The 26,324-nt window shown below is 49.6% G+C and overlaps 3 protein-coding genes and 1 pseudogene across 5 annotated transcripts; 2 read left to right on the top strand and 2 right to left on the bottom strand.

Annotated features, from left to right (window-relative positions):
• The first annotated feature begins 1,455 nt into the window (after nt 1-1,455).
• On the top strand, nt 1,456-8,756 carry TAC3 (tachykinin precursor 3). Of its 2 annotated transcripts, XM_012469796.3 has the most exons (7): nt 1,464-2,112; nt 2,700-2,818; nt 4,793-4,889; nt 5,079-5,114; nt 5,592-5,645; nt 6,011-6,085; nt 8,470-8,756. In XM_012469796.3, exons 2-6 carry the CDS (start codon nt 2,705-2,707, stop codon nt 6,082-6,084), a joined length of 375 nt encoding a protein of 124 aa, XP_012325219.2. In that variant the 5' UTR covers nt 1,464-2,112; nt 2,700-2,704; the 3' UTR covers nt 6,085; nt 8,470-8,756. The 2 variants fall into 2 exon arrangements, with proteins under 2 accessions (XP_012325220.2, XP_012325219.2); XM_012469797.3 differs by lacking the exon at nt 5,592-5,645 and having other exon boundaries at nt 1,456-2,112.
• A 5,016-nt stretch (nt 8,757-13,772) lies between these two features.
• ZBTB39 (zinc finger and BTB domain containing 39) lies at nt 13,773-21,372 on the top strand. The gene is made up of 2 exons (XM_012469690.3): nt 13,773-13,841; nt 15,297-21,372. The coding sequence occupies exon 2, from the start codon at nt 15,341-15,343 to the stop codon at nt 17,504-17,506; it is 2,166 nt and encodes a 721-aa protein (XP_012325113.2). The 5' UTR covers nt 13,773-13,841; nt 15,297-15,340; the 3' UTR covers nt 17,507-21,372.
• A 383-nt stretch (nt 21,373-21,755) lies between these two features.
• LOC105729072 (uncharacterized) lies at nt 21,756-23,677 on the bottom strand (annotated as a pseudogene).
• GPR182 (G protein-coupled receptor 182) lies at nt 21,756-26,047 on the bottom strand. Of its 2 annotated transcripts, XM_012469691.3 has the most exons (3): nt 25,524-26,047; nt 23,729-25,092; nt 21,756-22,923 (listed from the first exon to the last, which is right to left on the bottom strand). In XM_012469691.3, the coding sequence occupies exon 2, from the start codon at nt 24,974-24,976 to the stop codon at nt 23,771-23,773; it is 1,206 nt and encodes a 401-aa protein (XP_012325114.1). In that variant the 5' UTR covers nt 24,977-25,092; nt 25,524-26,047; the 3' UTR covers nt 21,756-22,923; nt 23,729-23,770. The 2 variants fall into 2 exon arrangements, with proteins under 2 accessions (XP_012325114.1, XP_064233323.1); XM_064377253.1 differs by lacking the exon at nt 25,524-26,047 and having other exon boundaries at nt 23,729-25,493.
• Between the last annotated feature and the right edge of the window lie 277 nt (nt 26,048-26,324).

The following is a 26,324-nucleotide window of genomic DNA, read 5'->3' as shown; positions in this document are numbered from 1 at the left end:
ATCAATTGTTAAGAGTGTTTTTTAAAAATTTACAAATTTTAGTCTAAAGGATTTATCTTTTGACCATTGACAATTAGAATTTTTAATGGGGTATTTAATTCCGATAGTGACTTAATCGAAAAGTTTCTTTATGTCAAAGAAGACAGAAGTCTAGTAGGGATGAGACCTTGTAAGACGACACGCCCCTAAGAGCTCGGAATGTTTGAAAAGACGTCTTGGGTTCCCAATCATTTCATACAGGCTGTGATGTTATCTGAAAAATCACATCCTTTGGATGGTGGAGACCAAGCGGGAATATCCCCATCTAGTCATGTCATGCTCTCAAGGACATAAAACAAGACAAGAGGGAAACCTCACCCTGTTTTTATTTCAGGGACGGGCAGCAAAGTTTGTCGTAACAGAAGTCGGTCTAAGCAGAACCACGAAACTGACGGGTTTGCAGGGCCTACTCAAACAGTGGGTTGCAGGCCTGTTCTCCCCTAGGGTACCTACCCCTCCTTATGACAGAACACCAAAAGGCAAAGACAAAGGAAAACTGCAACAACAAAAAGGCTATTTCTGAAAAGAACGGGGTCAAACAACATGAATATTCATAGCAAAAAATACCAAAAAATATATCAGCGTCACTATACCAAGGTTAGTCACACACAAAACCCGTTCTCTCGTTAATCTTACATTTGGAAAGGACAAGGGAAACAACGATTTCTACTGTCTACTCATCCAGAGTCCACGGAAAGAGAGAGGAAAACTGGGAGTCTGGCAGGAAATTCTTACTCTTCTGCTGGCTTGTCAAATTCCTGTATTTCCTTCTCTGCGGCTTCCAGAAAAGCGCAGTAACTTTGGTGATCTTATTTGTGATGACAAACTGTGGTCTTGGCCCCCTAAAGTTTCAGTAAAAATCACTGACATGAAGCAGATTAATAGGGGAAAAGGCATACAAATTTATTTAATATGAATGGGAGCCTTTAGAATGAAGCCCTGAAGATATAGGGGAAATTGTCTCTTTTTATATTTATGTTTTACGAACTATGGACAGCTGTGTAGAAATATGACCGGACAGAAATTTCAAGGTCTAATGTTAACAGAGTGAATGGGGAAACCCAGCAAGGCCTGTCTGTTGAGATTCCTCCTGGCCTTTTGCATTCCTTCCTTCCGGGTGTAGGGCAGGATCCTCTCTGGAACTGAGGTCTTATGACCTAAGTCAAATAACGTAGGTCAGTTTTTTTTTTTTTTTTTTTTTTTTTTTTTGAGACAGAGTTTCGCTCTATCACCCAGGCTGGAGTGCATTGGTGAGATCTCGGCTCATTGCAACCTCTGCCTCCTGAGTTCAAGCGATTCTCCTGCCTCAGCTTCCCGAGTAGCTGGGACTACAGGCATGTGCCACCACGCCCAGCTAATTTTTGTAGTTTTAGTGGAGACAGGATTTCATCATGTTAGCCAGGATGGTCTCAATCTCCTGACCTTGTGATCCGCCTGCCTCAGCTTCCCAAAGTGTTGAGATTACAGTTGTGAGCCACCATGCCCAGGCCTGTCAGATAATTTCTTATGGCCAGTTTTTACATAGAGTAATTTTAGGTTTTATGGCTGGCTTTGGGGAAAAGGGGTTCTGGTTTTTATAGCTGGCCTTTGGGGAGAATGGAACTGAGTGACAAGAGGACAGGAGAGGGTCAGAGAAACACTGCTTCTGAGGCTGCTGTTGAGGGCTTCATTTTGGGGTATTGTCCTCTAAGCCCCAACAGTGTCAAAGTGTACACAAACCATACACAGCACTGTTAGGAAATGGGCTCCTGGCTGGGTCTATGGGGTATGTGTATGTCTGGGTGTGTGGCTGCTGTCTGCATCCTTCTCCCCATACCAGCCTCCCCGCCTCCTCTCCAGCCACCCTGGGATTGGTGACTCTCAGCCCCGCCCCTCAGCTCCCCTAGACCCTCCCAGAGCGTTTATCAGGGAGCTGGGACTGAGTGACTGCCGCCTTCCCAGATCCCCTCCACTCGGTTTGTCTCTTTGCAGCAGCACAGGCAGCACCAGTGTGTGAGGGGAGCAGGCAGAGCTCCCAGCCAGCTCCCTGATACTGCCAGACCACCCAGCCCCAGGCACAGAGCTGCTCCACAGGTAGGTGAGCGGGAGAATGCTGGATGGACTGGAGTTGGCACCAGGGACAGAAGCCAGCATTAGGAGGGAATAAAGGAAATAGCAGCCTTTGATAGGGGAGCAGGGGACTGGGAAGGTGAGCAGAAAGCACCTGTAGGGCTGAGAGCTGGTTAGTGTTTGGAGCCTGTGGCTACAGACTAACTCTTTCATGCCAGAAAGTTTTTGTCTAAGTCTTGGGGTTATCTAGTACTGGAGAATAGCATCCAGGATTCCTCCTCCAGCTGACTAAGGAAACAGACCACCAGCCCATGTCCTATAAATCTATCATCTTCCTTGGGAGCTAGAGTCCCCCTGGCATCACTATACCATTGCTCATCTCCTGCAGAGATGTCTGATGGGGGAGGAGGGAAACTAAGCCCAAGGGCTGTACCCACTTCTCAGGGATACTTTCCATCCTCTCTCCAGACCAGGGCTTAGACAACGGAGTTGGGGGCTGGGGAAGCAGGGTCAAACCAAGCTGTTGGTAATGAATATCTCTTGTGTCTTCACCCATGCTATATCCTCCTCTTCTTCCCCTTAACCTGAGTCCTGTCCCTTTGCTCTCCCAGGCACCATGAGGATCATACTGCTATTCACAGCCATCCTGGCCTTCAGCCTAGCTCAGAGCTTTGGGGCCATCTGTAATGGGACACAGAAGGAGGTGGCTTCTCACAGGGGCCACAACAAGGTATGTGCCCCCAGTAGAGTACTGGGGACATCACGGGAACCTGGGACTCTGGCTGTCTGGACAGCTGTAATGAGGAAGCTGGGGTGGGTGGGTTATCCATCAGAGGGCATTTTGCCTCCCTTTGGATTTCTTTGCTTTTCTGGTCCTCTCATGTTCCCACTGTTTCCAGGTGTGTTTGTGTCTCTGTATCTCTTCATGTCTTTGACACCTTATACATAAAAGGTGCCCTACAAATATGTTGCTTGGTGGGTTGATTGATGGGAGACTTGGTGATTTGCTGGGACTATGAGGGGTGAGCTAGGGTGGTCTAAGGCTCTCTGTGGTCTACCTCAGGTCCCTTTGCAGGGGACAGATCCCTTTTATTTTCTGGATGGTATGAAACAGTCAGAATTTCTTTCCCAAATGGTCATTTGTGTGCTATTTTACCTATCAGTTATGTGTATTGTTTTATTTTCAAAATGCAAATAAATCCCCTTATCTTTTGCTCATCTGCCCCCAGTAACCTCAGGTGCTTCTAAGATCCCAACTCCTTCCTTCTTCTCTCCTCTCCCTTGCCCACCTCTATCCTCTGCTTAGTCAGGATAGGAAAACAACAACAGCAAAAAAACCAGGTTGAGGCTCCATGTCTACAGTTCCTCTATGAAAAAGAATAGGAATTGTCAGGGTAGGGTGTACGGGGGAGGATAGGGAGGAAGCCTTTTCAAGGTTTTGAAATGACAGCAATTACATCAGTACAAATGCTTTTAAGATGATCACAGGTGGGACTTATTACAAATTCAATGTGTGAAGTTTAACTGCCTCCTCTTCAGCTCAAATCTGTTTAGCATCTCATTACAGGAGGTGGGCAGAGTATTCAACAATTTGGGAAAAGCGGCTGCCTGATAGCCACATGCTGGGCCAAGGGAGATATTGCCAGGGCAGCCTTGCAGGTGGCAGCAGTTGTGCCGTATCCAAAAGACCAGAATCATTCAGAAAACACCCAGGGAGTACCAAGTACGGCTGGACACCATTTGGAGCCACAAAATTCCAGCCCAGGATAGAGTATCTGGGTTCTTCTGAGACAAACTTGCTGCAGGACCTTAGCCAATGAGATGTCCCCTCTGCCCCTCTTGGTCAATGAAAGAGAAGGATTTCTATCCTACCCCTTCTCCCTGAGAATCTGTGAGAATGAGGGAAATTGGGGCAGGATGAGGGTAGTATGTATGTGTGCCTAGGCAACTGGGTTGGTATGTGTGGGGGGTGTGTTCTGTGTAAATGCACTTCTGTGTGTGCACAACAGCCCAAGGATGCCTGGGTTCTGGAAAGAGAGGCACTGCCAAGACTTGAGATCTGAGGTGAGACTCTCCAACCATGATCATTATTATTGTCTCTCTGAAGCTGCAATTAACTGGCTGTGCTATGTGTCCCCACCATCCTGCTGTGCCCAAGTTGCTAACAAAAAAATCACAGGGACAATCAAGAGCCCCTGCTGGGCAACAGCTCTAGAATTTGGGGTTCAGTTGTGGGGAGGAGAAGGGGTACCTTCTGAGCATGTTGCCTTCCTGGAATTCTAGACCCAGGGCTGAAAAAGGAAAGGGAAGAAAACTAGAGGCAGAAAGCCATGAAGAATAAAGAGGCAGTGGAAAACAGGGAGAGAAACATCCGTGGACATTGTGCAGCGTGGGGGAATCACAGGTCACCATGCATGTGAATCACCTGGGGGGCTGCTTAAAATGCAGATTCTGTCTCAGGAGGTCTGGGGTAGGACCAAAAGTCTGTATTTCTAACAGGCTCCATGCAGGGCTGGTGTTGCTGTTGGTCCACAGGTCACTCTTGGAGTGCCTACTTCTCATCCGGTGTGAACCAGAGGAAATTCTGAAAGAAATAGGGTGTCGGATTCTGGATGGGTTCAGGAAGAGGCAGTTTATTGTGGGAAAAGGATGAGTGAATCCAGGTGGGAGCCTCCTGCCTTAGCCCTCTTTGTTTTTTCTGTAGAAAGACACGAATCTCCAAAAGATGGTCCAGAGACTCCACGAAATCCACTCCTCCTTTCCGGAGGAACTGCTCATAGCCCTGAGCCAGGCTATCTTGGGTAGGAGGCCGCCTTAGGGAGAGAGGGGAGTGAGGGGCAGGATTCTGAAGTTGAAAGGCCTGGTAGACCCTTTCAGCTGGGAGGGAGATGGGGGATAGTCTAGTGAATTGGTGACGGTGTGATCCGAACCCCCCTCTCCTCACTTTCCAACTTCTCTCCCCATTTAGACACTTGTTCTTGGTTTCACAGATTCTAGGGGATCAAAAATACCACTTCGCCGGAAGCGTGAGTAGCCTCTTCTCCCTCCCTATCTTTGATGACCACTTGCCTAGAGCTCCATGGGGCATTGGGCCGAGGGGCCATTTTGTCCAGCTCCTTCTCACCTGGTACAAACAATATGCCAGCTGCCAGTGCTCAGCCAACCTTTCCTGAAAAGGAGAGGCTATCAGGAACTAGGAGGAAGCCAGTGTGAGGTGCATGGTGGACTCTCTCTCTGCTGGCTGGTCATTGGGAAACAAGAGGATCTCTTGGTGGCCCTGAAGATTCCAAGCCAAGCACCTGCTAGAGCAGAAAATTCTTGAAATGTGGAGGAGGGAAAGGTGGGCAGAGAGAGTGGTTAGGGGAGGCACTTGCTAATGTGAGGAGTCATGCTTTGACAAGAAAAAGGAACAGAGACCAGAAATCTGGAAGTGCTGACCCATGTCTGGGGAAATGCATCACTTTCTCATCATCACTGCTGACAATGTTGGCCCTTTTCTATAGGCAACATGCAGGACTTATTTGTGGGACTTATGGGCAAGAGGAACGTCCAGCCAGGTAGGAGTGTGTGTGGGTACATTGGAAGGGTTTAGGGTATGGGCAGAGTATATGATAGAAGTCACATGCCTCATATTTGTCACCAGAGGGAAAGACAGGACCTTTCTTAGCTTTAGTGAGCGTTCCTCAGTCCCTTCATCCCAATCAGCTTGGATTCACAGGCAAGCCTTCCCTGGGAGAAGAGGAGGGGGTACCTTTATAAGGTAGTCTTGCTGCAGCTGGGAGGAAGAACAGGAAGATTCTGCTTCCTCCCCAGTCTTCCAACTCTGTCTTTGAATGCTGCCCTTCATAGCCAGCCCTTTGCTGTTGGGTAAGGCTGGCTATGAGAAAAATGCCTCTTTCTTACACTGTTCACTTTACTCTAGACTCTCCTACTGATGGGAATCAAGAGAGTGTCCCTAGCTTCGGCACCCTCAAGTATCCCCCCAGTGCAAAATGAGGTAAGGATTGTTCCTTAGAGAGGGGAGAGGGGACTGGGGAGGGAGCTGTGGGGGTTGCCAGCTGTGCATTTCCTCCCCTACTACAGGCATTAAAGCTCATAGATTTGCCCTGAAATACACTGCCAGTGCCCAGCACACTGTCGGTCAAACACAGACACTTGGAGGCAAATGTGTGTGCATGCACATCTCCCCCGTCTTTCCTCTCTTTCGCCCTGGATCATAGACTTCAGCTTTGAGCAGGAGTGAGGGTTGGGAGATGAGGAGAGAGGAGCTTCCTAGATGGCAACTTCTGTTGTTTGGACTTCATTCTTTTGTGATCTGTGCAAAAAGATGGAGAGATTATTATCTGATAATTACAAATACCACAACCAATTCACAGGCAAGCATTGCTTCCCGGACAGGCTGAGGTTTTTAGATCACTCAGAATCCTGGGTTACCGGGTCCAGAGGGTAGTCATACACAAGGGTGACTCAGGAAGAAATTCAAGGAACTCTGAAATCTAATGGGGAGTAGCTGGAAACCATATCTTAATCTCTCTCTCTTTTTTTTTTTTTGAGACGGAGTTTCGCTCTTATTACCCAGGCTGGAGTGCAATGGCGCGATCTTGTCTCACCACAACCTCCACCTCCTGGGTTCAGGCAATTCTCCTGCCTCAGCCTCCTGAGTAGCTGGGATTACAGGCACGCACCACCATGTCCAGCTAATTTTTTGTATTTTTAGTAGAGACGGGGTTTCACCATGTTGACCAGGATGGTCTCGATCTCTTGACCTCGTGATCCACCCGCCTCGGCCTCCCAAAGTGCTGGGATTACAGGCGTGAGCCACCGCACCCGGCCTAATCTCTCTCTTTTTTAGCATAATGAATAAGAACATGGCCTGCATATGAATCCTGGATCTGCCACTCTCTATCTGTTTCCTTTTGGCCAAGTTACATAACCCTTCTGTGCCTCAGTTTTCTCATCTGAAAAATGAAAGTGATAATAGTATCATCGCAAGGTTGTGGTTTTGAGGATAGAGTATAGGTAAAGTGTTCAGAACAGTGCCTGGTGCACAGTGCTGTGTGCCAATTTTCTGGTGATTGTCCCAGTTTGGGAGGTGTGGGGGATGTCCTAATGTTTCCCCTGACTGGCTCTGTCTGGACCCCAGGCCTGAGTGGGATGACAGATTCCTCATTTGGTATGCAAGCGTGACAGTCCCCCGGGGAAGTGTCTAGTCAAAACATGAACCTTCCGCCTTGACACCGTCTTCCCACACACAGCAATAGCAGCTCCGCCAATGGCTTTCTTTTCACTAGCTTCTAAAGAAGTGGGGCGGGGGAAGCAAAAAGAAGAGGGAGAGGGATTGGGAAGCCTCAGAATCATGGAGAGCCTCCTGCCTTTCTCCCTGTGTCCCCGTTACACATACTCATTAGTCTCAAGGTGGCATGCCTGAGACCCAAGGAGCTGGTGCTTGATGCTGCTGCCTATGCATGACTTCCTGGGACCAGAGACTGGGTCTGGCCCCCCATTTAGTGTTGGGTGAGAGGGCACAAAGAGCTATAATAACTGTAACTTGCTGATTACATGGTACTTACCGTATCATTTTGCTCTCATTAGATGGTTATTTCAGTCCTACCCACGGCCAGATAATTACACGAGCAGCTATATCTGGATGACATACTCTCCTCCAGCGTTATGCACTGGCCATAAAGATAATTACAGTGCAATTTTGCCATAGTATTTTATATAAATGGCAAAAACAGGTGCATTGTGGAAATCTACTTTCAATGCTTGCTTGTGTATCCAGGCTCTTTCAGAGGGACCCATAATTGCAGCCTTCATAATCTTACCACTGAGGGAGCATTCTCAACCTGTTAGGTGGCAGGCAGAATAGGACATAAAGTTTCTGGGAGCTGGCATTTAAAGATGAGATGAGATGGATCAACACCAATCATTGTGTCATCTGATTTCATTCATGTGAAACTGTTGAAAAAGGAAGCTCTCCTGGGCCTGTCCTTCCTCTGGGAGGTTTCTAGGAAGAGGAGGGGAGCATTCATAATAGGGCACCTTGGACGGGGCTGTGTGTCTGTTTGGCTTATGGGGGTGCAAGAATGGCATGAACTTGGTTCTACATTTTTGGTTCACATGGGCCCTACTGGCCATGCACACAGGTGTGTATAGTAATGTAAATATGGCAGCTGGGAAGGTGCAAGCACCTGCTGCTAGGAGAGTTCCATCCTCAGGCCCAAAGGCTGGAGGGGAGGCTGAGGGTCAAGGCTCTTGTTCTTTTGTCTGTCCCCGATGCCCCTTCCCTTCTCTCCTGCTGCCCTAGCAGGTGTTTAGTGGAAGTTTTTTACAGGACATAGAGATGATTTCGGTGTTTTTTTTTTTTTTTTTGGTCCTCAGCACTCCACTTTTGGACCCTTGGACTACATCAGGAAGACCTGTCTCCCTGCCCCCATCCCCAGGTGCACATGCTCCTATTGCCCTTTTTCTTCCCCATTCTTGTAACATTCTTGTGATTTGACTCCTTCCCCATCTTTTCCACCTGACCCTGGCGTGGAAACTGCATAGTGAATATCCCCAATCCCAATGAGCATTGAGTATAGAGTCCCCTAGAGTTCCTGAAGTGTCCTACATTAAAAATAGAATGTCTCTCTACTCCTCAACAATAAAGGATTTTTGCATATGAATGATGTGATATGTGTGTTTACTTGTTTGGTTAGCGGGTTTTCTGTTCCTTGACTCTTCCAGCTACATGATAAATACACACATACGTATGATACACACCTTCATATTTAAATGTAAATATCTTCACATATCTTTCTGTATACATCTATTTCCTGAACAGTGCCTTACACAGTGCTTTGCATGATGAGTATCAGATTTATTTAGTGATTAAAATAATAAATATGTGAATGGAAGATGATTTCTTTTCTTTTTTTTTTCTAAGACGGCATTTCACCATATTGGCCAGGATGGTCTCAATCTCCTGACCTCGTGATCCGCCCGCCTCGGCCTCCCAAAGTGCTGGGATTACAGGCATGAGCCACCATGCCCGGCTCAGAAGATGGTTTCTAACACAAAGATATTCACAGACCAGTTTTAGATAAAGAAAAAACATTCCGAATGACTTGTATTACTAGGATGGGCCTGGGAGACATGCATTCCTGAATCGGATTTGACTTAATTAGAGGAGATGGGGATAAAGGCTGTGCAGAGACCTAGCCACAGAGGAGGAATCTATAATACTATACCATTTTTCTGTCTCCAAATGCCAAGCCTGGGTTCTGTGACAGATCCTGCAGATGAAATGATGACTCATACACAGAGTTTACAGTCTAGCAGGGCTGTGGATGAGCAAACAGAACTTGATCCAGCTAGGATGGGGTGTGGACAGGGAAGTTACTAATGAGACCAAGAAAGAGAGGAGCAGATACCTTCAGCGTTAACTGTCTGCCTTAGTTATCATAAAGGGGAAAACATTTATCTCTGACTCTTCTCTAATGTGCCTGTTACCAGCCCCTGCAGGTCTGACCTGACAGTCCCCAGAATGTGTAAGGCACTTACATGTGGTATGCATGGGTATGGGTGTCTTTTATTAAGCTGAGATGTCAACTATCAGCCTATCATCCCAAGGGGGGTTCGGTACCCTAATGGAACAGCCAGTGAAATCCTCAGGCTCCTTATTCTTAGCCTGGTACAAAGGCCTTGGTTATGCCCCTGAATTGCACTGATACAACATCCACATGTGGATTTCCCAAGGCAGTGTAAGGACAGGGCCACAGAGCCAAAGGCCACTTCCTACAGTCCTTTCATTCCAGTGAAAGTTCTGTCTTCCCAGAGCCTGACTTGGGCCCACTTTGGAATGACAACTGTGCAGTGGGAGGCGGAGAAAGGAGGGAATAATCACCCCAGTATGTCAGCTTTATAGCCAGAGGTCAAAGAATGCCTCTACACCAGAGCATGTGAAGTTTATTGGGGTCAATACGTTTTCCAGTGAGTCATCAATTTGACTTTTCAAAATTATCTATCTGTAGGGCTTAACATTGGAGACACTTTTGCAGAGTCTAGGGGCTTTCTTTGGATCCTGAAAGCTGCAAGAGTTGGTTCTGCTCAGACTTGGTGGGAGTTAGGCACGTAGGCTGAGATGAGACAATTGCTTTGCAAGCAGGAACAAAAATGCAGAAAGATTGCTCTCTAGTGGGACTGACAAAAATTGCAGTACTGGGGACTCCAGAAAAAAAATGAAGACAAATGTTAAGTTAGATTCCTGTTTTTGTATTTGAAGAATGTGTGAAGGGATCCTGACCCTCCCCTTCCTGTTGTAAAATGGTTGATGTCTAGAGAGATCTGGTCAACAAGACCTTGACTAAATTCCTGGCCCTTTCTCCTCCATTTAACTTTGTATATGTGTGTTATTGTGACTATATGGTGATTTACTTTAAAAAGACTTCAGTATAAGTGGTATATACTTTCATCTACACCATTTGGGTGCTTTGTTTGCATGTGAAGCTTATTGGTATTGTAACCCAGTGAACGCGAAATGGGAGGCCATGGAGGACTTGCGTCTCTCTAACCCGTGGCCCCGAAAGGAGGGTGTCAAGACCTTTTATGCCCATAAACCACCTCCCGGGCGGGGGTGAGTGCGAGGGGCTTCGGACATTCCGATTGTTACTTAAGTGATTTACAGAAGTTAAGATAAAGTGTTAGTTTACACATTGGGCAGGGTGGAAATTACAGACCTTAGTTACTTATTACAAGTTGAAGGGACCAGGATGGCGTGGGTTTGGACTGCTTGCCTGTCATATTAGGGTTACAGAGAGTAGTTTCAATGGAAAGCCGAGGTATGGTCGAAGTATGCAGCTTATGGGGCAATTACCATGTCACAGTGTCAACACTCCAGAGATTGCTGGGACAGTTGGTTGGAAAGACTGAACAGGCCCAGGCCCTTGCAAGCCCAGCAGCCCTAGGTCTCCAGAGTCATGCTGGAGGTCTGGGTCTGCCAGTTGAGTGATATTCCACTTTAAGGAGACTCAGTCACCTTGCACAACTGTGGGAGCTGGGTCTGCCATTGAAACATTGTGTCGGACTTCAAGTGACCCTTTCACTAGATGGCAAAGTGAGATTTCTCATTCCCAAAGTATAAGAGCAGTCATATGGCTGTTTTTGTGTCTCCTGGCTAACAAATGTTACGGTTTGGCAGCATTTGATATAGTGTTTGCTTTCAGTATAATCTACCACCAGTTAGTGAGGTTGTAAAAAGGAGAACACACAATCTCCCAAATTCATTAAGAGAATGGACAATTGTTGAATGGCCAAACTAGCTTAGATTCGTTGTAACATTCAGTGTGTCGCTTCCTTTCCACTTATCCATCAAGAAATTACTGAACTCTTCCATGCACCTATGCTGGGAGTTTGTGCTTGGTGCAGGCTACTCTCAGGCAGTGGCTGGGATGGGATGGGAGAGAGGATGAAACCGAAGGGTCTAGGAGCCTAACAGCTTCCTCTGTTCTGTGGAGGGAGGGTAACATGATCAAGACTTCTAATGTCTTTGGTGGTGGTGGGTGGGGCAGGCAGAGTAGGTGGTTTTGGTTTGATGACAATTCTTGGGCAGGAGCATTTGAGAAGATGATTTGGAAGAAGGATGGGAAGGAAGAGTGATCAAATTCTACAGAGGGTTGGGGAGGGCAGGCTTCAGGAAACAAGCCTGGGTACCAAAGTACGGTGAGATCCAGTGACTTCTTTCATTTAGCCATCTAGGTGGTGTTATTCATGTCCAATAGTACCGAATATTAAACACATTTAATAAAGAGATCTTTCAAACAGGCTTTGTGTGGGCGACAAGGCCGTTTTATTTCTTGCTTGGGTGCAAGCGGGCCGAATCCAAGAAACAGCAGGCAAAGGGGGTAAGGGTGGGAATTGGTTTTATAGGTTGGGGCAATTTTTTTGGGGGGGCGGGGGTGTTACAGAGTAAGATCAGTTACAGTGGTGGGAGGTAGGGCAAGGAGTGTACACTACCATAAGTTCAGTTACAATGGCAGGTGGGGTAAGGTGTAAGAGTAAAAGTTGAGATGGTAGGGTGGGGCGAGGAGTATTCATATTATCATAAGAATAGTTAAGATGGCAGGGTGGGGTGAGAGGCTCCTTGGGGGAAGCTCCACCGGGTTATTAGGGATAATAATGAACGCAGGCTGCCGGGCGCGGTGGCTCACGCCTGTAATCCCAGCACTTTGGGAGGCCGAGGCGGGTGGATCACGAGGTCAAGAGATCGAGACCATCCTGGTCAACATGGTGAAACCCTGTCTCTACTAAAAATACAAAAAATTAGCAGGGCACGGTGGCGCGTGCCTGTAATCCCAGCTACTCAGGAGGCTGAGGCAGGAGAATTGCCTGAACCCAGGAGGCGGAGGTTGCGGTGAACCGAGATCGCGCCATTGCACTCCAGCCTGGGTAACAAGAGCGAAACTCCGTCTCAAAAAAAAAAAAAAAAAAAATAATAATAATAATAATGAACGCAGGCAGGGGGTGAGGGATGATCAGCCGAGGCAGGCAGGACTTCAGACTTTCTGGGTCCAGGCTTGCCCATGGAGACCTGACAGGTGGAAGGAGGGACAGCAGTGGATTATCAGAAGGGTCTGGTAGTAGCGGTATAGCCGTCAAGTGCTCCTTCATTTATTCAAACAAGCTTAATATATTGAGCACTTCTTGTGCCAGGAGGTGTGGTAGGAATCAGTGTGGAGATGCGGCCGTGTGCAAAGTCACAGATGCCTGCCTCCAGGAAGCCCACAGCCTAGTGGAGGAGATATATAGTAATTGTCAAGCCTCCATGTGCAAGCCCGGACCCAGAAAGTCTGAAGTCCTGCCTGCCTCGGCTGATCATCCCCCAACCCCACTGCCTGAATTCGCCATTATCCCTGATAGCCCAGCAGAGCTTCCCCCAGTTAAGATGGCTTACCCCACCCTGCCATCTTAACTGTTATTATGGTAATGTAATAGTCCTCCTCACCCCACCCTACCATCTTAACTACTCTTACCCCACCCGCCATTGTAACTGAACTTACAGTAATGTATACTCCTTGCCCCTACCCCCACCACTGTAACTAATCTTACTCTGCAACTTTCCGCTGCCCACCCCAAACCTATAAAACCAACTCCTATCCCACCGCCCTTCGCTAACGCCCTTTTCGGCCTCAGCCCACCTGCACCAGGTAAATAAACAGCCATGTTGCTCACACAAAGCCTGTTTGGGGGGGGTCTCTTCATTCAAAGCGCGTGTTTAAACAGTAATCAAACAATCTTACAACTTTTGGTAAAATGCCCATAGCAGATGTCCTAAGGAGACGCTTTAGGAACTGTGAACTCAGAAGAGGGGAAGCAATGAGGGTTTCGATAGGGTTTTTCACTCTTCAGGCACCAGGTCCCCCACACAGTGAAACATCGCTTGGAAAACGTCGGGCCTGGGGGCTTGGAAGCCCCTGCACCGCTCGAGCGGGTCCTGGCCCCGGCCCCGGCCCCGCCGTGGGGGGGCGCTGCCTCCTCCCGGGCGGCGGGGGGCGCTGCTGCCCGGCGGCGGGGGGCGCTGCCTCCTCCGGGACGGCGGGGGGCGCTGCGGGCCGGGCGGCGGGGGCGGCCCGGGCCGGCGCGGCGAGCCGCGCGGCGGATGGAGAGTCTGGCCGCGGCCGGCGGCGCCACCTCCTCGTCGGGCCGGGCACGGCGGGCTGGGGCCTTTGTGTGAGGCGGCGGCGGCGATGGTGCTCGGGGCCCCGCGGAGCCGGGTAAGCGCGGCCGGGCAGAGGGCTGCCGCTAGCCGAGGCCCGACCCCCGGCTCGGTATTTCTCTTGCTCTTGCTGGGGTCCCTCCTGCCAGCTCCCCTCGACCGGACCCATCCTCCCTGCCCGCGCGTCGACCCCGGCCGGGCCCGCCGCCCCTCCCTTGGCCCCATATTCAGCCCCGTGCCCCCTCCGGGCTCACCCGGTTGAGCCCCGACGCTGTTTGTGGAAGGACCGAGGCGCGCGGTGCCCCCCAGAGGGAGCGCCCCAGCCGATCCCGTGCCCTTCCCTCCCAGATGCGATTCTCCGGAGGGGAGACCGCCGCTCCCCGGGATTGTTGGGGTGTCCTTCTCGGAAGTTCCCAGCCTGCCCCCTCCCGCCACCCCCGCACTACGGCTGCTCAGGGCTCCGACCCGCCGATCGTTCAAGGGTGGCCACCACGGCCCGGGAGATGCTTGGCCGGTACCCCACAATACTCAGACGCTTCCTGGGCCCCAGAAAAAGTTGGGAGTTGTTGGTAGAATCTGGAGAGGTGGAGAAAGGGGCTGTGTTGCGCAGAGTTGTGAGACTGAACAGGGATTCGAGTAGCTCTTCTTTAGTCGTGCAAGAGTCAGAAAGGGCAGAAAGTGGTAATGAACTAGCCTCTAGGAGTCTTAACTGTATGATCAGAAGTCTTTCTTGCGGCATCAAGTAAATCTGTTAGCACAGGGCCAACAAAGCATAGACCCCGAAAAGGGTGGCAAAAAAAGAATACATCATATTAAAGTGACATTAAATGCTACCACAGTTGTGTTCTACTTTGCTTTACTGTGCATTCTGAGTGTTTTAACTTCACAGAATACAGGGACTGTGATGAACCAGTATCTGGAGTGGCTCTGCGTTATCGAAAGTCCCGAGAGCAAGTATGTTGTATAGGCAGAGAGAGATGGGGATTCAAGAATGTGAGATTTATTTAGAGATTTATTGAGAGGCTGAAGACGCAGCACAGACAAAGCTAAAAGATGGAACCCCCTTACTGTTCCTCGGTAGCTAATGGAGCTTTGATAGTTGTGTTCAAGCATGTGTATGGCATTTGGCATCATGAGGGAAAAGAATATCCTCAATGAATTAGGGAAGCTTGTATTTAGGAGGAAATTAATAGGAGAAAAATTTGATCCAGTGGCTCTGGTAATGAAGTATAAGATTGTGTCCGAGGGAGTGCCTCTGGCTCATTTCTAGGCACTAGCTTAAGACCAAGCTGTCAGATTGTCATCAGTCCTTTTGTTTTTTGTTATAACTCTTCGAGTATATGCAGGGGGAGATGCCACTGCCTTGTCATAATGGAGGAACTCTCCATGCCCATTTACTCCTGATTCCCACCCGGGGCTTGGAAGAATTGGGAGTGGTGGTATTTTCTCCTCCATAGCCTCTCTTTTGCACAGATGTGTTTGGCCATCCGTCTTTTTCTCTTGCTGTCCACAGATTAACCGTGCTGATAAGGAGATAATTTCATAGGAGCTGCTAAGATGGGCATGAGGATCAAACTGCAAAGCACCAACCACCCCAACAACCTGCTGAAGGAACTCAACAAGTGCCGGCTCTCGGAGACCATGTGTGACGTCACCATTGTGGTGGGGAGCCGCTCCTTCCCGGCCCACAAGGCTGTGCTGGCCTGCGCAGCTGGCTACTTCCAGAACCTCTTCCTGAATACTGGGCTTGATGCTGCCAGGACCTATGTGGTGGACTTCATCACCCCTGCCAATTTTGAGAAGGTTCTGAGCTTTGTCTACACATCAGAGCTCTTTACAGACCTGATCAATGTTGGGGTCATCTACGAGGTGGCTGAGCGTCTGGGTATGGAGGACCTCCTCCAGGCCTGTCACTCTACCTTTCCTGACCTGGAGAGCACTGCCAGGGCCAAGCCCCTGACCAGCACCAGTGAGAGTCACCCTAGTACCCTGAGTGGTCCTTCGGCAGAATCTGCCCATCCCTTTGGAGAACTCAGAGGTGGTGGGGACCACTTTGGTGCTGATAGAAACTATGTGTTGCCCAGTGATGCTGGAGGGAGCTATAAAGAGGAAGAGAGGAATGTTGCCAGTGACGCCAACAATAGCCTGCCTCTGCCGCAACCACCACCACCACCACCACCACCACCACCAAAGACAGAAGACCATGATACCCCTGCTCCCTTCACGTCCATTCCTAGCATGATGACCCAGCCAGTCCTAGGCACTGTCAGCATAGGCATCCAGAGCAGCACGGGCATCCAGACCAGCACGAGCTCCTGCCAGCCATACAAAGTTCAAAGCAATGGAGACTTCAGTAAAAACAGCTTCCTCACCCCTGACGATGCAGTAGACATTACCATTGGGACCAACTCCTATCTGAGCAATAGTGAGCACTCCAGAGATCCAGGCTTTGGGCAGATGGATGAGCTCCAGATGGAGGACCTTGGGGATGATGACTTGCAGTTTGAAGACCCTGCTGAGGATATAGGCACAGCTGAGGAGGTGATTGAGCTAAGTGATGACAGTGAGGATGAACTGACTTTTGGAGAGAATGACAATCGGGAGAATAAGGCCATGCCCTGCCAGGTGTGCAAGAAAGTTCTAGAGCCCAACATTCAACTGATCCGGCAGCATGCTCGGGACCACGTGGACCTGCTGACGGGCAACTGCAAGGTCTGCGAGACCCACTTCCAGGACCGAAACTCCCGGGTAACCCATGTCCTGTCCCACATTGGTATTTTCCTTTTCTCCTGCGACATGTGTGAAACTAAGTTCTTTACCCAGTGGCAGCTGACCCTTCACCGACGGGATGGAATATTTGAGAACAACATCATTGTCCACCCCAATGATCCCCTGCCAGGGAAGCTGGGTCTCTTTTCAGGGGCAGCCTCCCCAGAGCTGAAATGTGCTGCCTGTGGGAAAGCATTGGCCAAAGATTTTCATGTGGTCCGGGGCCATATCCTTGACCATCTGAACTTGAAGGGCCAGGCCTGCAGTGTCTGCGACCAGCGTCACCTTAACCTGTGCAGCCTCATGTGGCACACGCTGTCCCATCTCGGCATTTCAGTCTTCTCCTGCTCTGTCTGTGCCAACAGCTTTGTGGACTGTCATCTTCTAGAGAAGCACATGGCAGTGCACCAAAGCCTGGAAGACGCCCTCTTCCACTGCCACTTGTGCAGCCAGAGTTTCAAGTCAGAGGCTGCCTATCACTACCACGTCAGCCAGCACAAATGTAACAGTGGCCTTGACGCATGGCCTGGTTTGGGGCTACAGCACCCAGCTCTCCAGAAGCGGAAGCTGCCAGCAGAGTTGCTGAGTGAAGAGCTGACACTGCAGGGCCAACCTGGGAGTAGCAAGTATAGCTGCAAGGTCTGTGGCAAAAGATTTGCCCACACAAGTGAATTCAACTACCACCGGCGGATCCACACAGGCGAGAAGCCATACCAATGTAAGGTGTGCCACAAGTTCTTCCGAGGCCGCTCAACCATCAAATGCCACCTCAAGACACACTCGGGGGCCCTCATGTACCGCTGCACAGTCTGTGGACACTACAGTTCCACCCTGAACCTCATGAGCAAGCATGTCGGTGTGCACAAAGGCAGCCTCCCGCCTGACTTCACCATCGAGCAGACCTTCATGTACATCATCCATTCCAAAGAGGCAGAAAAGAACCCAGACAGTTGACTGGGTCCCGCAGAGCCAGGGGAGCACCCAAGCAGCGGCCAGGACGTTGATTTCTAAGGGCTGTTGGTCCCTCCCCAGCTGAAGTTATTATTTTGCCTTGGTAGGAATTCTGTTCTGTGTTTGTGTTTAAAGAAGAAAGAAGAAGAAATAGCACATAAGCTGTTACTGTTTTTGAGAAGCAACAGCCCTATCACATTTACCTCCATACCTGTTCTTGCCCATGAAGGGCTGCGTTTTTCATTCTTTTGAGGCTGATTTTGGGATCTAGTCAAGCAGTTGGTATCAACTAGATCCCTTCCCCAGCCTCTCTAGTTTTAATTTACTGATAGGTTTTATGCTGCTAAGAATCCAACCAACAGCCTCACTGAACAGAGGAGGTGAAGGGAGCTTTTCACTGTGGGTGGTACTGCCAGGCCTCCAACTGGGATGACCAGCTTTGAGAAAGACTGCGGGAATGCGGTTGTTCAGAAAAGGCAGGTCAGCAGGGCAGTCCCCTCAGGTTCCAGCCCTCAGCTGGGTATCAGGGATGTAGGTGTCTGCTTACTTTACGGCCCTAATCTGCTGATTGGACAGTGAAAATCTTTGGCAGCTAGATTCACACTGGGGACAGAACTTTCTATTTAAGTCAGAAAGCTTTGGGTTGAATCCCTGCCAGCCAGAAGGGGTGCTCTGTGGTGCTACCAGAAGTGGCAGTCTGGATGGACAAGAAAGGTTTCTCTTTTCTCCTCATTTCCAAAGAAACATGATTTTATGGAGTCATGGGCCGGGATGTCCGGCCTGTGGGGCAGAGAGGATAGGGAACCACTTTGATATAGTCATTTCTGTTGTGGCTACTCCTGTTGGCCGTGAGTGTCCTGGTGGAGAGGTGGGGATGTCTCTGACAGCAGCAGCCTTGCCTTAATTTATATCTGGCCTCCCACCCAGAAGTGTTTGGCCTGTGGTGTAGATAAGCTGACTCCATGAGTTAGTGGAGTGGTGGATCCTGAGCCCTTCGGGATTAAAGGGACCTGGGTAGCTGGTGGTGTGTAGCAGGGTGCGTTCTGACTGTGCTAGTCGGGTAACCTGTTTACTTTGTGCTAACAGTGCAGGAGCTTTGGCAGCTCACCTTTGACCTGCTGGAATTTATCCTGAGCTGTCGTTGCTGTCACCTCCAGGGGGCGCTGTTAGATGGCAGCTGGTTCAGGCCCTCCCTGGGTGGCTGCAGAGTGTGTCCGCCCAGCCCATGCAGCTGGTTAGCTCACTCTTACTTGGTTTTCTAAGGGGTTTTGCCCAAAGAAGGCTTGAGGGAGAGGGCCCTTGATCTTGCATACTTGCAAGGTGTCACCTCAGGAGCTCATACTACCTCACCCTGCTCAGGTGAGCCCTGGCCTCAGCCCTGACACTGCCCCTGGTGGGATTCCACAGCACCCCGGGATGTTTCACAAGCAAGTGGTTTTCATTAACTCGCAAAGCCTTTTTGGACATTAATATTTATTTATTTTTGTTTTTGTATACCTATTATCCAGCATCTCTTGTGTAAGAGACTTTAGAAAAATGAGTTTCTCCCCAGCACGTAGCCATATTCCAGAGAACAGTCTTGACCAGAGATTTGGAGAACCAGGGATATAACTAAGGGAGGACATGTTAAGCCCTTAAGCAAATTCTTTTATTCTCCAGATTGTCTCTAGCATAATAAAACCAGTGAAGCCTTTAGGCCATGGGTATATGTTCTAGAAAGTTTGGACCAGTTTAATTCCAGGCCTTTCATCCCCTTCCATCCTGTGATGGAGTAGATTGGGGATGGGGTTGAAGGGAACAAGTGACATGAAGGACCTTTTTGCACAGTTTGGAAGCCTCCTGTCCTTATTTATATTTAGACGTCAGACAAACCAAAGCTCCATCCCGTTGGACCTGCTGCTTCTCCCCAGCCCTGAACTGATAAAGCCGCAGAGTTGGAGTGTATGGCTCTCTGATGGGGTGACTATTAGATGAAGGGACTTGTACAGTGGCCAGTTTAAAGGTCCACCTTAGACCATCTAAACCCACCTTATTCAGTGTCCCCTCAGGACATTCTCATCAGGAAAGCAGTGTTGAGACTCTTCATTACTGACTGGCTCCCTTTCTGACACTGACCATTAGAATTTATAAAGGAGATGTGTAACAGACTACAATCAAGTGTCTGCTACATTTTCAAGCATGAGCAATCCCTCCAAGACTGTTGGTGAGGACTGATTTTTAAAATGCTGGTGTGAGAGAGGCAGTAATTACTGGAACCATCCAAGTGGCTGAGAGTGGATAAATGTGCTGGAGAAATCTTTTTCCTTAGCAGAGGGCAGCATGGATGCTGGGTGGTCTGCATACTTAAACTGAAACTGTGAAGTTTTCCCTTTTTGCCAGTAAACCAAAAAGCAGATCCTTGAAACTTTGCCCTTGAAACACAAAACAAAAAACTGCACTTCCTGATCCCCCTGGGGCTAGGTGGTTGATCAGGGTGGCTCAGTTGGTCCCAGTCAGATATGTCGAAGGATCAGTAGCTCATGAGACTTGTTGACTAAACCCCTATACTTCCCCATTCCTCACCCCCGCCAAGTTATGTCTGCTTCCGCTGCCTCTAGCTCACCCTCTTCTGAATGGTTTTACTTGAAACACTACATTGTGGCAGAGGGCACCCTGGGATACCTGGTAGAAGGTATTCATTTTATTTTGCATTTTTAGTTGTTTTGACTTTCTGTTCATTTGATTTTGTTGCTCCCTCTCTCCTGGAGCCCTGTTTAGTACTGTCTTCTGTGTTCCTCTGAAGTTCTGTTTGAGCCTTGAATGTCCTCTTCTCCCTTTTTCTTGGTATGTACTCAGGACCAGCCACATCATTTGTGGAGCCCTCTTATTCACAAATTATTAAGAATTTCAAGACGGTGATCATAGAGCATCAAACCAAATAGGAGGCCATTCCCAACTTGTTTTCTGAAGGGAAAATGGTAATCCTTGTGTGGCACCTGGGGTTAAACAGCAAAGCCTCCATGTGGCCAGAGGCAGAGATTAATATCCTGGCACTCCAGTGGCCCACTGCACTGATGCCACAGCACCTGCTGGGAAGCTCTGCTAAATCTTAGTATTTGGTCCTAAATTTTACGACTCTGTGGAGTTCCCATAGTCTGTGGCTAGTTGGGAAGAAGGGAGGTGGGATGGGGTCAGGCCCAGGTGACTTGTAAGAACAAGGAGATGGGTAAAAGGTTTTTTGACATCCTTCTTTTCTGATCTGTGAGTACCCATTTGTCTCCAGGCCAAACCTTTGGGCTTAAATATCTTTTTCCTAGACAGGTTTTTGCTACTGTTGAATTTTCTTCCTCCTCTGGCCTCCTGCTGTGCCCCCTTCACCAGGCCCCAGACTACTCAACTTCCCCAATTTAAACTTCTTTCTAGATGGACGCTGAATTTGTTGGTAGGGGAGTGGGCTCTATGGAGTGGTCTGTGCCCATCTGGGACCCTTTTCCCTAAATCCTGCACCAAATGTGTCAGGAGGCAGGGTGCACAGCTTTAGTTTCAATGTGGTTATTAAGCTTAACATCAGAATGAAAATGAAACTCTCGATTTTGATGTTTCTTTATAACCCTGCCCCGTCCAATCCACTTGCCCGACCCCCACCTTGAATAGCTAAAGTCTTCTATGAAACAGATACGAGTCGATGTCTAACTCCTTCCATTAAATTAATAAGTACTGACCTCCTAATATTTAAGTTTACTATCGCTGTAAAGTTTTGTATATTTTGTAAACTTTTTTCCCCAAATAGTAGATGTCTAAAATCGTTGTACATCTGATTCTTTTATATTCCATTGTTGAGCACAAAGTGTGGTTTTTATTTAGAATAAAAAAAGAAATTTGAAATGGGAGTTCTCTTCCTGTCTGCTATCATATGCACATACCTGGAGTTAAGAATACCTGGGCTTATCACCCTTTCAGTAGCACATTTCTGCCCAGCAGATGCCACAGTTCTCTCAGGTAGCACATTTTCCTTTCCTATAGCTGGAATTCCCCAGGATTAACTTGTTGACCCGTTTTTAGTGGGAAATTAAGTCAAAGACTCAACCTTTTCAGGGGGTGTCCCTGAGAGGATCCTCCATCAGCCCAGAGACAGTGGTGGGTCTCTGCCTGTGTCTAGTTGAACTAATTTTTACCAAGTGAGAGATTTGGCTACAATTTATCTTGTCAGTGTCATTTAATTTGCTGGGACATCATGTTTCTTTGATCGGAGCAAGTCAGATTCAAACAGGGAGGAGGCAAAAGTTTGGCGTAGTTTAATGAAGTTGATACACGGGTATTTCCACAGAGGAGACAGACCTCAAGAAGTCAGGGAGTGATGTCCATTTGGTCCCAGAGCACATGGCCCGGGCAGGGCACCCATCAATGCTCAGTAGATGCTGAGCATAACAGCTGGTTCCCACTCTTGCCCTCCATGGATGGGAGGCCTTAGGGAAGTATTCATACTGCCAGGGTGACAACTAATCTTGGGGGAGTGGCCTCTGAGGTGACCTGGAATGTGATAGATACAAAATTTGGTTTCCCTTGGGAAACTCCTGTAGCCCAAGTCAAAGGAGGCAGTGATATGCGCATCAGATCTTGGCTTGCTTTTTTATGTTGGGACAAGGGAGGAAAGTCTTTTCAATGTGAATTCTGTGTTGGTAGGTTAAGCCCTTACTGTGACCCAACCCACAACCCAGACTCCTGGTTCAAAAAGCCTTCAGCTCTGTGCTACTGAGCAGCTGTCTGCAGTGTAAGACCCTTTCAGGTTTGGGCCCAGTGAGGAGGGGAATGGATGACAGATGCAGGTTTCCTTCCATGCTCCTGGTAAACCAGGGTGTATATGCAATTGGAGCACATGGTCAGTGCATCCGCAGAACAGGTTCTGATTTATCAAAGCAGAACAGGTGGTCTCAGGGTCAGTGAGTAGTTACTCCAAGTTAAACATTCCGGACACATCAAGCACTTGAGCAGGACAGAGGAGATGGTGAAGAGGCTATCAGTGATTCCATCCAGTCCCTTCACCACAGGCAGGATTAAGAGGCAAAGGACATGGAATTGGAGGGTGGAAACTAGATCCTGTTCTTAGGCCTTCACCTCAGAGTTCTTCATGGACAGGGTCCCGGTCTCCCAAATGTAAGTGATCCTTTTCCAGAAGGCCTACTTGTTAACAGAGGACTTGTTTCATCCATAGAACAAATGTCAAGGAACGTAAGTTGTGGGACAGGAAAATTATGAAAAGACGTGGCCAGGGAAAACTGACTTATAACAGCGTCAGCGCTCTGCCCTGTGACGGAATGAGATGTGGCCTTACCCATCTGTGCCAGGGACAGAGGGTGAAGGACAGAGCATCTGTCAGCACCTGCTGCTGGCCGTCCCAAGGGCTGCTCCCAGAATGACATCCCTTGATACTGTCCTGTTATCTGGAAAGAAAGAGATGAGGGTGCGTTAGGCTTTCTGGTAGCTCGGTGTCTCCCTAGAAGTCTGGAAGTGTCCTAGACCTAAAGCCAGGAGGAGGTCAACTATGAGCAGCTGGCTCTGGGACAGCTCCTCTGCTTGTGGGGAGGGAGCAGGATGGACAACAGGGAGGGAAGGGTGTCAGCAAGGAAATGGAGCTGTGTTTCCTGGATGGCGGTGGGTGGAGATACTATCCTGCCGACCCAGCTGCAGGGTGCAGGTCTCAGACCTTGGCTTCGCCCCACCCCTGCCGTCCCCATCCCCCTTCACTTATCATAGTTGTGCATAGGATGCACAGCTAGGGAACGTCCTGCTGGAGCCGCCTGGTTCCTTGGCCTCTGGCCTCTTGTTCCCATAACGTGCATAGTGAACTGAAAATCAACAAGCTCACAAACACAAAAGGAGTTTTGTGAGGTTTCTGCAGAGCTCACTTTTTCCAGCCAGAGTGATTTATGAAATGAATGCGTCTAGTTTCCTCTGCTGAGCACTTCTTTAGCCTCGGCTCCCTTCCCAATCCCAGCTGGAAGTACAGATTTTTAAAAGATCCAGAGCCCATGGCTGTCTCTCCCATTTATTTCACCTTTTTTTCCTGCATGGCTCCCTTAGACACAAGGACGGAGACAAATAGTACAACACTGAAGGCCTGCTCTCTATCCCTCCCCACCCTGTCTCCCTCTCCCCACCTCAGTATTTTAAGATAGACTCAAAATTGAACATGAATCCTCTGGCCCTCCCACTGCATACCCCCAAATCTCCCACCTACACTCTCACCTGTGCCTTTTCCTTCACTGTTGGAGGAGCCTGGCCTCTACTTCAGCTGGATGTAAGAGGTTGAGGGGGAGCGATGGGGGAAGTATTTGGAAGCAAAGGGGGTGCCTGAAAGCACAGGCTTGGCTCAGGGTGGGGGCCTGCTGCAGCGGGCTGGCTGTCCACCTTGGTGATGACAATGGAATGCTGGGTGGAAGAGGAGGCATGTGTGCCTGCCCTGGCCTGGTCCTTAGGAAGGTAACGGACTACGGCGTTCAGGAGCCGGTCCCGGAAGCGCGGGCTAAGAAAGTTGTAAAGGATGGGGTTGATGACACAGTGCAGCATGGAGAAACAGTCGATGACCTCATAGAAGAAGTAGAGCAGGTGGATCAGGTGGCAGTGGAGGGAGATGTGGGTCCCATGCAGTGTGAACAGCAGCAGGGTCACATGGTAGGGCAGCCAGCAAATAACAAAGACGGCCACGTAGGCACACATCAGCAGGCAGTGGCGCCGGCTCTCGGGCTGTCCTGGCTGCCGCAGCCGGCAGGCCATCAGCACGTTGAAGACTGCGATGAGAGGGAAGGGCAGCAGGAAACCCAGGATGGTGGTGAACAGGGTCACCACCAGGGCCCAGGGGCTATGCATTTCAAAAGGTGCCATGAAGATGCACACGGGCTCGGGGCCCTCTACCAGCTGGATGTGGACCACCTCAGGCAGCGGGAGGATGGCAGAGAGGACCCAGATGCCTGCACACACGGCCCTCCGCACCTGGTGCTGGTGACGCTGCCAGGAGGGGGAGGTGCTGGTGAGGGTGGCATAGCGATCGATGCTGAGGCACACCAGGAAGAAGATGCTGCTATACATGTTGGCTAAGTAGAAGTAGTGAGTGAAGTGACAGAAGAAGCTGCCCCAGAGCCAGGTGTAGTCCAGCATGACCTCCAGCATCCACACGGGCAGAGACAGGACGACACCCAGGTCCGCTATGGCCATGTTGAGGATGTAGAGGTTCAGCAGCCCCGCCCGGCCTGAGCTGTGCCAGTTGACGCATATCACCAGGAGGTTCTCCACCAGCCCAACCACAAACATGGCCAGGTAGAGGACAAAGAGGACCACACGCTTGGTGCTCTCGCTGAGCTCCACGTGGCACTCGGACAAAGTGTGGTTGAAGAGGTCGAGCAGCTCGGTCCAGTTGTAGATCTCTCCAAGGTCACTGGCAGGCACTGCGGTGACCCCCTCCGAGGGGCTGGGCCCCCAGCTGGGTTTCACAGACATTGGGACCAGCACACACGGATGAAGGCAGGGTTGGAAGGGAAAGCAGACCTCGAGAGCCTTGTGTCTTCAAGGTAGAGGCCAGAGGGAGTCACCTGCTTTGGGGAAAGATTCCGGGGCTGACAAGGCAAGAAAGGGAAGTTTAGCTTTCAAACTGTGATTAAATAAATAATATGCAACTTGCTAGCTCTGACCCAGCAGCAGAGATCATTTCTTAAGGGGTTTCAGTGCTGGAAGAGGCCAGGACTGTTGGTGTCCACCAGTTCTTCTCGTCCCCAGCCAGTCCTCCTCAGCAGCTGCTCATCCCCAGACCCCCACCATTCCTAGATGGTCTCCAATCTCCACCTCTCTCCTGGCACTTCATTCCTCGGCCCTTTTGCACAGGTCTTCATTGCACTTTTTCTGTCTTGTTATTTGGACTGTGAGTATGGAACACCCACACACTCCACACACATCTGATTCACCCCAGGAAAACCTGTGGATCATGCAGGAAAGCCAGCTGCCTCCAAAGCCCTGATTCTCATCTTCCCTGGGACAGTGCGACACTCACCTGAATTTCCCTTGGGAGCCCCTCGGTCCTGGAGGGAGGGCCGGCAGGTCCAGGCTGTGGGGAGCTGTGAGGAGGCTGGAGGGGCCCTGGCTGTGGGGCTGACTTCAGGACCGCCCTCCTCATCCGGGAAGCAGCTGTCACTGCTGAGGCTCTGTGGGGAGGGCTGGGGTTTTTCCTGCACTCCCCCAATCCGGTTACAGGGGACGTCCCAGTAAAAGACCCTCTGTGCCAGTGGTGGGGAGGTCATACTGCCAGCATTAAAATCCCAACTCCTCCCTCACTCTCTGAATGAATTTACCTCTTTCCTTAGCCTCAGTGCTCTGCTCTGTAAAGTGGGATCAACAATATTATCTACTCAAAGGGAGATTGTGAGAATTAAAGGAGCCGTTGAGGAAGGAAAAGTGCTTAGCTCTGGTCAGGCCTGTGGGAAATGCTTTACATATATGTGTATTTTCCACTCCCTAAGTCGGGTTGGAATCCCTCTCTCCCCTGTCTTGATTCCTACTAGAGTGATACTGGATACAGGGGTGTAGGGGAGGGTTAAAATACATCTGAAAATCAGTTGGGCTTTTAATGGCTCCTCCCTCAGGAAGAAGTAAGTGATAGCTCTACAGTTTCCATGTGGGGCTTTTTTAGGGGGTAGGGTGCAGCTAGAAAGAGAGAAACTGGGAGGAAGAGAAAGAGGGAGGAGCAGGAGGCCAGGCTCCTTGCCAATCTGGGCAAAAGGAGCAAGCCAGCAGCTTTGCCATGTGCAGCAGGAACACCAGCAGTGAAACAATTCCTGGAAATTTACTCTTTCTC

This window comes from Aotus nancymaae, unplaced genomic scaffold (assembly GCF_030222135.1).
Source record: "Aotus nancymaae isolate 86718 unplaced genomic scaffold, 86718_ANA_hifiasm-v0.15.2.pri h1tg000016l, whole genome shotgun sequence".
NCBI lineage: Eukaryota > Metazoa > Chordata > Mammalia > Primates > Aotidae > Aotus > Aotus nancymaae.
The sequence above is the reverse complement of the archived record's forward strand: the minus strand, read 5'-3'. Positions and strand labels throughout refer to the sequence as shown.